We start from the raw sequence: 13,926 nt of genomic DNA on the forward strand, positions 1-13,926 counted from the left end.
CTCAGTGACTAACTGAATGCCCCCACCACCACCACCACCCCCCGAGCTAGCGTGCCAATCGGAAAACATAGGACGCTGTGTCCACTCCGCCTTTATGCCTCGCTATGCTTGTGACTACCGAACTGACCAGATTTACCTCAAGACAAGCAAGGTTGAGAAATGGGTGTGAGAGTCACAGTAACTCTGCTTGTCCACTGAGCAGCTGAAATTTTTTTGAGATGCGTTAAGATCCAAGGCTTAGTATACTGGCCTTTGCAGAGTACTTAAAACCAAGATATTGAGTTCGGAGATGCTGATACTGGCCAGTGAATTAATTCAGTTTAAGTTAATTTGTGCTAATATTTGTCTCTAGAACTGGCAAAACTGCTGGCAGCAGCCATCCAACATGTTTCAACATAAGTGTAAATAGTGTTAAACCCCCAGAAGACAACAATTTTACTTCACCTTGACCAAACTATATCATTATCTAGCAGTATAGTCCAATTTTACACTATCCCAATAGACCACTGACTTTTCTTTTCAAATTGCTGTTCTCAAACATATAATTTAGTATCATGTTAAACTGTGCGGATTCTGTTGTCCAAATAAGAAAAAAAAAAGGTAGTAGTGGTAGTAAAAACAATTAAAAGAGTTCACAGAATCATCCGTGGAAGGAAGCACTGGGAGTTTGAACCGGGGGCTCTGATGATATGGTCATGAGTGATGAGGTGGGAAGGGGAAAAAGAGGAAGGGTACAGGGTGTTGTGGAAAAGAGTCACCATGATGGTTCGATCACCTCACACAGTCCTTTCTGTTCGGGTCTGGAGCATTTCCCTGTGGGACACTGCTCAAAACCATTGGGTCAGTGATGCTATGCCGCCATGAGATACTGATGGTAGAAGAGGCCAAAGAGGGAGGTGGAGAAGAGGCAGGCAGCGATCCACCAAGTAAGGAAGGAGAGGAGGCCCCGAAAAAGCAAGGGGCTGAATACAGTCCGCAGGCCCCCGAGAGCCACTGAGAGCTGGGCTACTGACGCCCGGTCCACCGTGGGAGCTAGTGTTGGGGCTGCCACCATTGCAGGGTCAGAGTTCATTGTATGAGTGCAGGGCAGGTCATCTTCAGGATAGACCCCCCATGAATATCCACCTGTAAGAAGACAATGGGAAGAAAAGGTTAAGAAGTGGGATGGGAGATGAGACATTATGACTTAGTAAATCACTGGGAAGTGCATGACTTACCTAAGGTTTTTAGCAGCAAAGTTGTATGTAGCAACATCACCATTGGTGCAACATACTGTAGTGCGATTACGCACAAGTAGTAAAAAACACGTGCAACCTGAGTACAATAAAACAAGAATCACACTTTTTGCTTTAAAGTGTTGCATCCTACTGGTTCTATCAATTCCATTACAACATTCATGTTTTCCTCAAACTGTCTCTATGTAAACAAGAGAAAAGCGGGTTGGGAATCAGGTGTCAAAAAGAGATACCGAGAAAAAAACAATGTTTTGCTAAATTAGAAAAAGAAAAAAAAATCTTAAGAGCCCCAAAAACCATAAGCCTTTAGCGGTTGACCAACAGCCAAAACTCACCATCTTTTGCAGGTCAACGGTGCTGATACGCCCAGCCTCTTTCTTCATCTGCTTTACGCCCTTCTGGGCCAGGTTGAGGTAGGCCTGCAGGTGATGTCTCATCATGGCTAGCCGGAGCACACACAGCAGCAGGATGGCCCATAACCGTAACGTATCATACGTCTGCTCAGTCATTCTGTGAGAGTAAGCGAGAGCAAGAGCACAAGCAAGAGACAGACAGACAGAGAGAGATAGAGGTGTGTGAATGACAGTGAGACAGGAGGGATAAGGTAACAGATGAGAGCTGTACTGGCTCAGAAACTCCAGATACTATTGTACGCCTCCTCCACCATCTGAAAGGAAGGGGGAGACTCTTTGTTGGAGATAAGAGAGATAGAAAAAGGGAAAGTGAGAAAGGGGATTTCTCCCCCCCTTTTCTCCCCTATTGTACTTTTGGTCAGTTACCCCACTCTTCCGAGCTGTCCCGGTCACTGCTCCACCCCTTCGGTCGATCCGGGGAGAGCTGCAGACTACCACATGCCTCCTCCGATACATGTGGTGTCACCAACTGCTTCTTTTCACCTGACAGTGAGGAGTTTCGCCAGGGGGATGTAACGCATGGGAGGATCACGCTACTCCCCCCAGTTCCCCCTTCCCCCTGAACAGGTGCCCCGACCGATCACAGGAGGCGCCAGTGCAGCGACCAGGACACATACCCACAGACACGGCCAATTGTGTCTGCAGGGACACTCGAGCATGCCGGAGGTAACAAGGGGATTTGAACCGGCGATCCCTGTGTTAGTAGGCAACGGAATAGACCGCTACCCCACCGGGAGGCCCCAGAAAGGTGACTTTTAAAAGAAGAAATGAGGGGGTGAAAAACAGAGAAGAGTGTGAGAGTAATATATGAAAAAAATTAGAAGAAATGATGCAGTATAAAATGACGCAACTCAATCCCCACATGGCAGATACTTGGAGGTGATGAATCTGGTTTGATCTTGATGGTACCACAGTCAATGGTGGATGAAAGTTAGACAAATGACAAAGTTCAAACATAACCAACAAATGAAAGATTTTATCTTGGAATGCAATGCCACTTAACAATTGACAAGAGTTAAAAATATAATAAAAGACTTCCCCGAAGTAAGGAGAAATTTATTTATGCTCCAATTTCACCCAAAATACACAGCATGTGTATTGCCTCTTCATCTACAAGATAAATATATTTCTTATCTCATTAAAAGTTAACAAAATCCATTTTTACAATCACTTTTTGTATTGTTTGTTTACATCAATTTCCTGACACTAAGACTACATTTAATTTCATTTTTACAGCTTGGCAAATTTGTATGATCCCTCCTGTTTAAATGGCAGGTAATTTACCTTGTAAGTACAGATCCATCAAGGAAAAAGAAAAAACCCAGCGAAGATGTGCTCAATACACACTTAGCACATTTCTTCTTCTGGTGCATTTCTGCATGTTCACCATATGCGGACATTCTATTTGCAGTGTAGGTTGACAGTAACAATTATTCTTTGGTTGTAAGATTTCTACCTTAATTTCTACCTTAATTCTACCTCGCACAAGGAGGAAACACCGAAGGCGGTCTGACAGGATGCAGAAGCAGGGCAGGCTAAGCTAACTGCTAGCTCATGCAGACCGGCAGTTCCGACAGTCATCCTGGCATTCGCTCTCTGGGACGGTGAATTATTTATTCATTTTATATATATATATATATATATATATATATTATTAGCCCTGTGACGGCCTGGCGGCCTGTCCAGGGTGTCTCCCTGCCTGTCACCCAATGACTGCTGGGATAGGCCCCAGCATCCCGTTTGCATAATGGATGGATGTTGGATATATGTGTTTTTGTAGTTTCGATGTGTTTTTGTCTTTGTGTTGCACCGGTGTGGGCTGGGGGAAATGATATTTCATTTAAATGTTCCTGATTAATTCAGCTTCCAGTGCTTCAAAAGAGCTAAAAGTAAGATGGAGAGATGAGCTCCTAATCAATTCGTTCCTTTTTAGCGACTGTGGTTGCCCATACAAAGCACAAAAGTCTTTTTTGGGGTAGAAAAATAGCTCCTCCCCAACAGCTAGAACTCTACCCATGCTTTATGAATACCCAAGCTTGACCGACCATCCTAGAATGACAAGCACATATTGTAAAATATGACAGAAGAGCAACCAGTCTTAGCACTGAAACAAAGTGCAGCTACAGGGATAGCTACCTATATGGACAGTTACATTATACGTGGATGGTAATTGAAAGTAAATAAGCAGCATATGCCTTTATGCTCAGTGTAATATTTCATGGTCAGTCTAAATGAAGAAACTAAACGAGCACTACACTGCCTTTATGAATTGGACATTTAAAAGATTGATAGGATGAGACAGTAATTTAGTTTTACTTACAAAGGCACACTTTCCTTCCCCAGAGTGGGGTTCATTATGTAGTCCTTGGTAATGGGTTTCACCCAAAGCAAGACCATGATAAGAGGGGACAGGAAGTTGATATGAAGCAGAGTCCTAAAGCAGAGGACAGGAAAGACGAGACAGAGGAAAAGACAAGGAAGTGTTAGGCAGACGGTCAACTCTGTAAATGTAAAAAAAAGACAGCTGCTTGACAACATCCACCAATCAGTACCCCCCAAAGCATCGAGTGTCTCTGAGAAAGCGTCATAATTACAGAGAATGTCAAGAGAACCTGACCAGGGATCCACTAGGATTGAGCTACTTGATTAATAAAAGCCAAGAAGTTACTCTGTGCATCTGCTGGTACGTCTGCAGGGATCTCTATCTGTTCATTGCTCATTAAAGTATTTTAGTCATTTAATCTCAGCTTGAACTTCGCAGATGGATAGAGGAAAAGTCTATATACCCATTGCAATATTCCACAGAGGGTAGAGAAAGTGGCTCAGGCATAGTTTTTGAAGTCTTTGGAGGTAATCCCTGCCTGTGACAGGGTCTGAGGGATGTAAGATCATGACAGTTCAGAGGGGGGATGGGAAAAAAAAGGTTATTTGGGGAAGGCTGCTCTGCCAAAGGTGGATTATCTGGTTGCTAACTGCTCTCCACTCTGCACCCCTCTCTCATGGTCCTAGAAATGCCATCCAGTGAGCTCTGTAACAGAAATCTGCCCCCATCTGAGGGACTTCACTCAAACAGAGTGAAGTCCATTTATCTCAAATACTCTGAACAGTGGGCAACAAATGTGACTGTGCTATACCTGTCATTACGATACTACTAGACCAGACATTCCATGTACAAACACTCCATTTTTGGTCAATTTGATGACATAAAAGCAGACATGTGTGTTCTTCTTTGGGACAAAAGCCTTGTCTTAAGTGATAGAATAAATATCCGAGCAAAGTCTCACCTATATTGATATAATAAATCATATTCAAGAATATTCTGTTGAACAATTAAAAACATTATGAAAAGTCAATATTGCAATGCATTGCATGTTCTTGCGGCACTTAATTTTCATTTACACATGCTACAAATGCTGCGATTACTCCTTGAGAAGCCAAACCTTTCCTACTTTCTAATCTAAAATCTAATTATTTTCCAGACGATATCAATTTTTTCCCCATACAGTTGTTATAAAACTTAAAAAAAAAGAGTAAGCACTGAACAAGAGTAAGATAATAATAAACTTGTGCTAATAAAACTACTGATAAAATAAATGGAAATAGAGGGACTCACTGTGTTACTTTGGCTGTGGTCAGATTGAGGGCATCTAGGTGCATCTGGGCCAATCTTAGGCCAGGGAAAGTTAGAAACGCTCCAATAAGAGAGCAGAGAAGGGCCAGGATCAGCTTGAAGGTGAGCTTAGATATGGGACCCCTGTGGTATTGATAGTGGATCATTTCATTTATTTATTTATTTTATGAGTTGAAGTAGGGCTGTGCAATATGACGATATATATCGTGTGATAGAAAATGTCTTATCGTGTCATATTAAGCTCTATGGGTTATTTCGTTGTGTCGCAAATCACACTCTTTATGGCAATATTTTTCGTCATTTGGACGACCCTTTCCGCTCTTAGCACAGCACGGAGGCAGGCAGGAAATTTGCATGAAGGTATTACAAACATGGCAGACAGTGAACGTAACGCAGAACGGGGTAATTCTGAACAGAAGGACTTTGCCCAGCTAGGACAAAATGAGGCGCTTGTACCTAAAAGAGGGGCTACTTCTATCGTATGGACGTGGTTTGGGTATGGAAAGTCTGATATGGACCAGAAAACCGTACGTTGCAAAATATGCCGCATGCTGGTCCCCACAACAGACTCAAACACCACTAGCCTCACACATTAATATTTGATACTTTGTTACATGCTTAATTGAAAATTTGCGCAAAGGTTCTAAATAAAAGGAGAAAAATAATCAAATATGAGTAAGTACCTTTTACTTGTCGCGTATGCAATTCAAAATGTAATAAGAAATAGACCTTTCCATGTGGTCATTTTATATAAACTATTTATTCATTGAATTTACAGAAAATTTGCTATATCATGATATGCATCGTTATGGTGATTATATCGTGATATGCATCGTTATCGTGATTATATCGTGATATGTATCGTTATCGTGATATGAATGACATATATCGTGATATGAGATTCTGGTCATATCGCACAGCCCTAAATTGAAGTATTCATATACAAATATTGAAACAGAACGGATGCAATGTAAAAACCATGCTATATTAGACTTACTGGGACTCTAAGCCCTGGCGCTCCAGAAACTGAAGAGCACTGTCAGAAAAATTTGCAAAACCTAGGAAAAAAAAGTCATACTTAAGTTAAGGGCAAAAGGAAAATGGCTCACATCAACAGGTTATGTTTTTCAAGAGATTAAAAAAAAAATTACCCACCGGACTCAAGGCCAAATTCTAGGTAGTTTTCAGTGATGATGAGAATGGCCATGGCTTTGACAAAGAAGAAGAAAGCAAAAGTAATGCAGAGCGAGCGCTCACCTCCTTCCTCCAGTTTAAAGTAGTGGGCCGTTAGAGAGAAAAGGGTCTTACTGGTGGGACAGTTAAGGGGGAAAAAAAGTATGCAGGAACACAGGCAAATAAGCAGCCCACACAACACAGGGACATAAAACAGTTCCAAATTTAGTGGAATACAATGCCCTCTTTTTTCAGTGCTCTGGCTAGGGATTAACAAGATAAATAATATTGTCAGTGGCAGTAATACACAGTGATAAATACAATTAAGTTAGAAAAAAGAAACAACCCCAGTCAATGCTGCGTATATTCCTCTTGTCCTTGTACCCAGGATGTGGGTATACATTAACTTGTGTGTGTATAATAGTCTTTTGTGCTGCTACTGTCCATGCTGTTTCACAGGTTAAAGGACACAGTATGTTTCTAAAGGTGGCTTCCGTCTCCATGGAAATGGGACCCTGCCTCCTTTCAACATCCCAGGTGATAGCAAGCCAAAGTTTTACTCCGTTTCAATTCACTTCATGAATGGTAATCAATCCAATGAGGCCTCCTTTCATCCTGTAAGCAGTATTCAACGTAGTTGAGACAGCTGTAAGAAAAGGTTCCTGACAACTTAGAGCCAGCATGAGCCTGAAAGAAGAAATACAGCCATGTTTGAGCTCCTGCTGAGTGTGCGACGATTAATGTACTCCTGAATCACAAGGACCATAAATGACTGCCTGCCAGTGACCAGATTTGCCGCAACTTATTTTGAAGACATGTTGGATACTCAGTTACATTTAGAGACCCCAGTTAAGGGATAATAAAAAATTTTAAAAAAAACCTGGGCAAAGTTTTGCACACCATGCTTGGATTCAGCCACATGACGTGGCATAGCTCTAGTGACATTAATGAAGGTTAACATAGCAGTGGCTGGTCCTCAGCCCCAGTCTCTTTAAAGCTCCTTCGGGGTTGAAATCGAAACCCTGAAATCAAATGTTCCATTAACACACATTTGCAGCCAACATATTCCCCCATCATCATCTTCGTCACTCATCCAGGAGAGGGGCCTCCCTTCTCATCCCATTTCATTCTTTCCTCTGTCTCTCTTTTTCCCCAAGCAAATCAGTCAGTTGGGCTATGAAAATTTGCCTCCAATCTCCGACGTGGGCAGGAAATGACACGCCATCTGACCGCACTTAGGCCTGACTGGGAGTGTGGGAAAGATTGATCCCCCCGGACGATGGCAGGGATAATACATATCATTTAACAGTCATTTGGCAGAACAAAGTAGCAGGTAGCAGCAGAATAGACAGGTGCTGGCAGTCAAGCCAGTGGGAGCACACCGTTTCTCACTTTATGGCCACTTTGAATCCATAGGCTATCCAACACTCGCCCACTGCTGTAGCCACACAATATAGTCAAAATGATTTTATCTCCTACAGACAAAAGGATGCTGACATCTCACAGATAGTGGATGACGGTGAAACATTTTAAATGAAAGCAATGAGAATGAGAGGGTGCAGAGAATACATGTTTGCTTCAATCAACAAACCAATAAATTTGCTTTGGTCAGCCTAAATCTCAAAGCATACTTAGTTTCTTATTGCCACCAGTTGTAGTGTATAGTTTAACACTAGAGCGACCAAGCCGGTCATTTTGATCGTTTTGGATTTTCAAAGTGTAATAGCTTTGTGGAAAAAAAAGAAAAAAAGAAAAAAGATACAGACCTGCTGCTCCCTGAATGCTCCTAAAATTGCATATATTTGCATTAAAATTAGTTTTAGATAAATTGCACCAAAAAAAAGTTATGATAAGATCTACCTAAAATGACCATGAGCGGTCAAAATGACCGCACGTAATTTGCACGTCATCGTGCGTGTCATGTCACTATTTATGACGTGTGCTGGTTGCATAATTTCCTTCTTGAAGTTCATTGCTCTGTCCTACAAACACACTAGTGTTCTCCAGTGCAGAGTAATAGTCTAAACTTGATTTCTGATTATTTCCAACATGTCTGGGTACAGACGCCGTTTCAGACGCACCATGACTACCACCGAGGCGTTGCAGTATTTACAGGCATTGGACAGCGGCAATTTTAAATTGTTTGAAAAATAGTATTTAAGTTGTTAAAATATTAATTTTGGTGTCAGTCGTTTCTTAACAGACAAAGTCACATATGCAATGTATTAATATCTTAAAAACCAGCGGTCATTTTGATCACCCATGGTCGTTTTGAGTGAAATCCCGGTCGTTCTAGTGTTTAAGTAGAGGAGCAATTTACACTTTGATTAGATTTACTGACAGGCTGATCAAACCACAGGCAAACAGAAATATGAGCGCAACTGATTCAAGGATACATGACAAAGGCAAGCACTAGCAGGCACCAGACTACACTGATGTTCATCTCTCCTGAGGGCTGAGCCACACAGTAGTATAGCTCTGTTATCAGGTACACAACTGTCGACGCTACAGTGAAATCCACCAGCCACTGGAACTCTGGGAAGTAATGCAATGCTACAGAGGAAGGAGTATAAAAAAGGATCATCGTATAGAAATAATAATGAGATAAAACATGAGATAAACTGTGAAACTGTCTTAACTGAAGAAATTTTCGTTGACAACATATAGACAAGTACATGCATACCTAGTGTGTCCACCTCTGTGATGCACTTGGTCTCCAACTGTAGATCTATGTCTTTTGGAATTGTTAGAGGTTTATGGTCTATGTGACCATTGTACTTCCTGGGGCAGTGGGGACAGATCAGAAACACAATAAGGTTGAGGAAACCAGACAAAAATCAGTTCCATCATGTCACTCATCATTCTACCATTTTGTTGGAGATAAGTGTTACTGTAACCATTTTCGGTAAATATCAAACAGTACAAACTCGGTACCCTGACTAGCACTCATAAATATGAAGATATGATCCACTAAAATGGTCTTACACTTGAAAAATATTTTAGTCTAATTGTAGCAAATCAACTGCAGACACAATTCCATTTCATTTTTCTTTAGTATAGTGTCTGTATTGGCTGCAATGGGTGTTCTGTGCTTTGATTTTGATTTTTTTTAAATATTTTGATATAATCTATTGATCCCCATAGGGAAATTATGCTCTGCATTTAATCCATCCTAGCTGTGTAGCTAGGAGCAGTGGTACAGCACCCGGGGACCAACTCCAGTTCATCTTGCCATACCTCGGTCAGGGGCACAGACAGGATTACTAACCCTAACATGCATGTCTTTTTTTTCTTCTTTTTTTTAAACAGTTTTCACTATCTGTGGCCCAACATTTGCAAAATGTGTGAGGGCTCAAGTTAAACTTAGCAGGCTGTAAATCAAAGTAAATATTAAAGGGAAGGTTAGGCTGCTTTGTAACTAAGGAAAGCACCCGTCGCCGAGAGGACCTATATCCTTATGTCAGGAAACATCTGCCCTTCTGACATGGCCTTGAGTAAGACACTGATTCACTTCCAACGCCAAGGGAAGGTAGACTATAAGTCATTGAAATATTACAATAGTTACATTCCTCCAGCCCTACAGGGGGCGAGACGCAGGTTGTGCTGTAGCATTAACAGCAGGAGTTTAGCCAGCTGTTCTTAGTCTTGCAGAGCTGTTTGGCGGGCCTCTCCATTGCTGGGTTTCAATTGTTCACCCCCATGTGTGTGCTGGATTTACAGGACAATATCACTGTAAGACGCTGGGGCCAAACATGCCCTGGACAGATTTCATCTCTGGGGCACCTGGCTGGAGAAAAAGGGGCTCAGCTTTGCCCCTAGCTGAGGGAGTCAGACTGCTAACAAAGGAACCGAGCTGCATGGCACTAGTTGGCAAAAGGACAGTGGTCTATCTTTTACTTGAAGGGATTAGTGAACATGTGGCATTTCTAAACACCAACCTGTCTCACATAGGCCCAGAGAATGGACTTGCCGACCAAACCGCCTTAAGTTAGGAACTGGAGAGCATGCGGAACTGTAAGGATTAACTTCCATTTGTGACTTCAATGCATATTCCAATTCAAAAGACAGTACAAAGAAACACTACCATATTCATGTGTGCAACATACAGCCAAACCTCCACCTAGAACACTGAAATATTAAAGAGTATGTTTTTTTTTTGAATTGCAAAGTAGCCTGGAAGGAAAATCATCTTTCAGTATCAAAGTTTGACATTTGACCACATTGAAAATATATCCCAGTTTGAGAAACTTTGATTCTGAAATGGATGCGATCTCTTTAAACTGTCATACCCTAAAATAGCCTAAAAAGGTAATTGCTCCTAAAAACAGACCATCGTTCCTCATAACCATGAGACAGGGGCATTTCTAAGCTCTGTTGCTCTAAGCCCAGAGAAAGAAACATGAAGGAACAAAACAACAAAAACAGACTTCAGTCTTCTCACTTCAAACAGGCTTTAAATGAACCACATAAACACATCAGCTTCATCTCCTCAACGGCATGCCTGTGTTCTCCATCCATCTAAAATGTCTGCCTTTTCTCTTTTCACTGCTGCCTGATGAAAGAGATGCCACTCGTATCTACTCTGTACCATTGCCTTTTCTTGACCCCGATGATACCTCCTCTTTACCTCCCCTATACCAACCTGTCTTTTTTCTTCTGTCCTTTTTGTTGTTTTCCAGCTAAGCTCCTCAACTCATCTTCCGTGGGGTGCTGGTACCACCGCAGACTACGATCCGAGAGGAGAGGGAGAGAGGGAAATGAAATCAGGCAGAAAAAGTGAGATGGATAGAGGCCGAGGGAATGAAAAAGGAGACACATGAGTAAAGCAGACATTTTATAGGTCAGTAAAATATATAGAGGAATAGCTGAAGAAAACTGACTAGACCCTATGTGATGTCAGGGTGATATGTTAATTCATCACCTGCTCACTTTCTGTAGGATTATAGGCAGTAATTTTAGCTTCCTTGAAAAAGACAGACATTGGATTATGAATTATTTTAAGAACCAATAAAATACACCAACAGTAAACAAGGAATTTTATATGGGTCTTGAAAGCATATGGGAATTTAAAACGTTTATCAAAAACATTCTTGGCAAGGGCTTGAAAATGCTTTCCTGAATGAGACACTTTCACACATTGATTCTATTAGCGAGGCAATTATCAATTTACAAAACCTTTTAGTTTAGGATTAATTCCCTAATAAAACGCACATAAGAAATATATCCCAACTTTTTAGCTTATCGTACAAAGTTTGCTATTCTAGTTCACAAAAGAGATGTCAATAGTCCTTCTTAAGGAGAGAGCTTTGAACATAAGCTTATTTAAGAGCGTCCTTTTGAAGACTAGGAATTCAGGCTCCCTCTTGAAGTGGTGGGGGAGGACTGAATCAGAAAAGCGTGTTTTCCATTTTTATTGAGGCATATTATTTATTATGGAAAAATTAATTGCAGAACACTCTGGGGGAACACTCTAGGCCTCCTGTTTAGGCCAAAAGTTTTGGAAAAATGTCAGTGCCCAAGAAAAAAAACAAGAAAAAAAATCAAAATAAATTATTAAACATGATCTAAGAAGTTGTTTACAGTAAAAACATGGCACTAATTAGAGGAAATGAGGCAGGCACTTTTAAGCACCGTCCTCTCGGGTCATCCCAATATTTCGACACCCTTTGGTCTCGGCAGCATGATTTAACGATTCTTTTTCTACCACACATCCAGACCCTGTTAAGAAGGAGGAAGGACTTAGAGTTTAAACGCTGTTCAGATCCCTACTGTTTAGGACTCGCTGTAATAACCTCCCCAGAAGGCAAAAAAAAAAAAAACTGGAATTGTGTCACTAAAAGAAACTCTCAGAAATGGCAGATACACAATACTACATTACCTGCCACTGCAGAGTAGCCATCTTGCGAAGGAATAATGAGGTATGATTTTCTGAATTATGCTGGCCATTACCATGGTAACCACCAGCTGCACACCGATCACACCCTGGGGGAGGTGGAGTTCAAATCATATTTGGATAGAAACTGGACAGACACAGCAGTTAGACATACACACACTCCACTTTCATGTAGACACTGGACATTTTTGAGGCATTTCATCCTGTCTGCAAAATGCAAGTCCATCAATCACATTTTCCGCTTTTGCCAGCAGTCATTCATCAAGTGACTAAGAACTCAAAAACTACTTTCATACACTATAAAGTCTCAACAGACTGGTCTTGGCGGAACAGGTAATGACAAACACTGATGTGCCCTGCCCCCCCAACTACACAGTTTAAAGTGGCAAACTCTAAGATTTCCACTGTCCTTTAGATGAATATCATTCACTAGTTGACCATATTTGGGGGGAGCGGGTAAGATGGCAGACCGGGCGCAATCTATGCTTTGAGCTCTGTCGGCGTGTCCCAGTTTTACAATATATTCTACTATTCAGTTATCATTATTTTGTCCTTTTGGAACTTTTATGCGCCCTCGAGTATTTAAACTGTTAAATGCTGGAAAAAATTGCACCATGACGACATATAAGAACTCTATTTCAGCCCACTGCAAGGAAATACCTGACTGCCATGATTATGCTGCTAAAATGGACGTTTCCGTCGCAAACTCCAAAGGAAATACCCTTGCTCGCTGGCAAAGATCCAACCAGCAACCAAAAGGGAAGAAATTGAGAAAGAATGTGGAGAAGGAATGAATGCCATCTTGGAAACAATCAGAATACTAAAAATGCTTTCTGACAAGATGGACATATTCGATACTCAGCTACAACAGAACATCATCATGCTAGCTAGCATGGCAAAGCCAGCCGAGTTCAACGCGGCAGACATTAAAGACTGCAAAACTCAGCTACAAGCCACAGATCAACAAGTGTCGGCATTAACGAAAGACAATGCAGAGCTAACGGAATGAGTCCTACATCTTGAATGGTATAAGTGTCGTTGGAACCTCAGGATCCAGGGGATAAAGGAAAAAGATGGTGAAGCCACACGTGAAGTGTTTAATGTTTGATGCTTCTCTCTGCTTGGTCCCCCAGACAGGAAGTTCCATCTTTTCCTATCTGGTGGGCCAATCACTCCTTGCTAGCTTAATAAATATCTGTTACTATATTGTATTAATATACTATCTTTGTTGGACCATGCACAGCTTCTCACTGCTTTTTCCATGAGTGATGAAGTTCCACCTATCCTCTCTGGTGAACCAACCACTGCTGACTGAAGTAAAACGCATCAGTTCCTATTATGTCTCATATGAGCAGCTTGAGGTTTTTTTGTGGAAAGTGTCATATCGACACAGTTTTACAAAAGGCAAATGCTTTCAGAAGCAAAGGCTTTCATGAACTGAGAGTGAGCCGAATCATTGTTGTTTTACCATAGTCAGTAAGTTCAAGTTCAAGTAGAGTCCAACTTTATTGTCATGTGTATTAGAATACAATGAAATTCTTGTGCTGTGACTTTCTCTGCCTTAACACAAAGGACACAAGG

At 41.4% G+C, this 13,926-nt stretch overlaps 1 protein-coding gene across 1 annotated transcript; it reads right to left on the minus strand.

Moving 5' to 3' along the window:
- Positions 1-850: 850 nt before the first annotated feature.
- Positions 851-12,428, minus strand: tmem161b (transmembrane protein 161B). The gene is made up of 11 exons (XM_056287570.1): positions 12,331-12,428; positions 11,095-11,178; positions 9,136-9,233; positions 8,849-9,005; positions 6,435-6,586; positions 6,277-6,337; positions 5,262-5,402; positions 3,969-4,082; positions 1,571-1,745; positions 1,218-1,314; positions 851-1,125 (listed from the first exon to the last, which is right to left on the minus strand). Exons 1-11 carry the CDS (start codon positions 12,402-12,404, stop codon positions 851-853), a joined length of 1,428 nt encoding a protein of 475 aa, XP_056143545.1. The 5' UTR covers positions 12,405-12,428.
- Between the last annotated feature and the right edge of the window lie 1,498 nt (positions 12,429-13,926).

Source organism: Lampris incognitus, chromosome 1 (assembly GCF_029633865.1).
Source record: "Lampris incognitus isolate fLamInc1 chromosome 1, fLamInc1.hap2, whole genome shotgun sequence".
In the NCBI taxonomy this organism is placed as follows: Eukaryota; Metazoa; Chordata; class Actinopteri; order Lampriformes; family Lampridae; genus Lampris; species Lampris incognitus.

Coding starts and splice junctions, on each gene's coding strand:
- tmem161b (XM_056287570.1), bottom strand. CDS start 12,404: ATGGTAATGGCCAGCATAATTCAGAAAATCATACCTCATTATTCCTTC. Junction 11,179..12,330: donor TGGCTACTCTGCAGTGGCAG/GTAATGTAGTAT, acceptor CTCGGATCGTAG/TCTGCGGTGGTACCAGCACC. Junction 6,587..8,848: donor CTAGTGCTTGCCTTTGTCAT/GTATCCTTGAAT, acceptor CTGTCCCACCAG/TAAGACCCTTTTCTCTCTAA.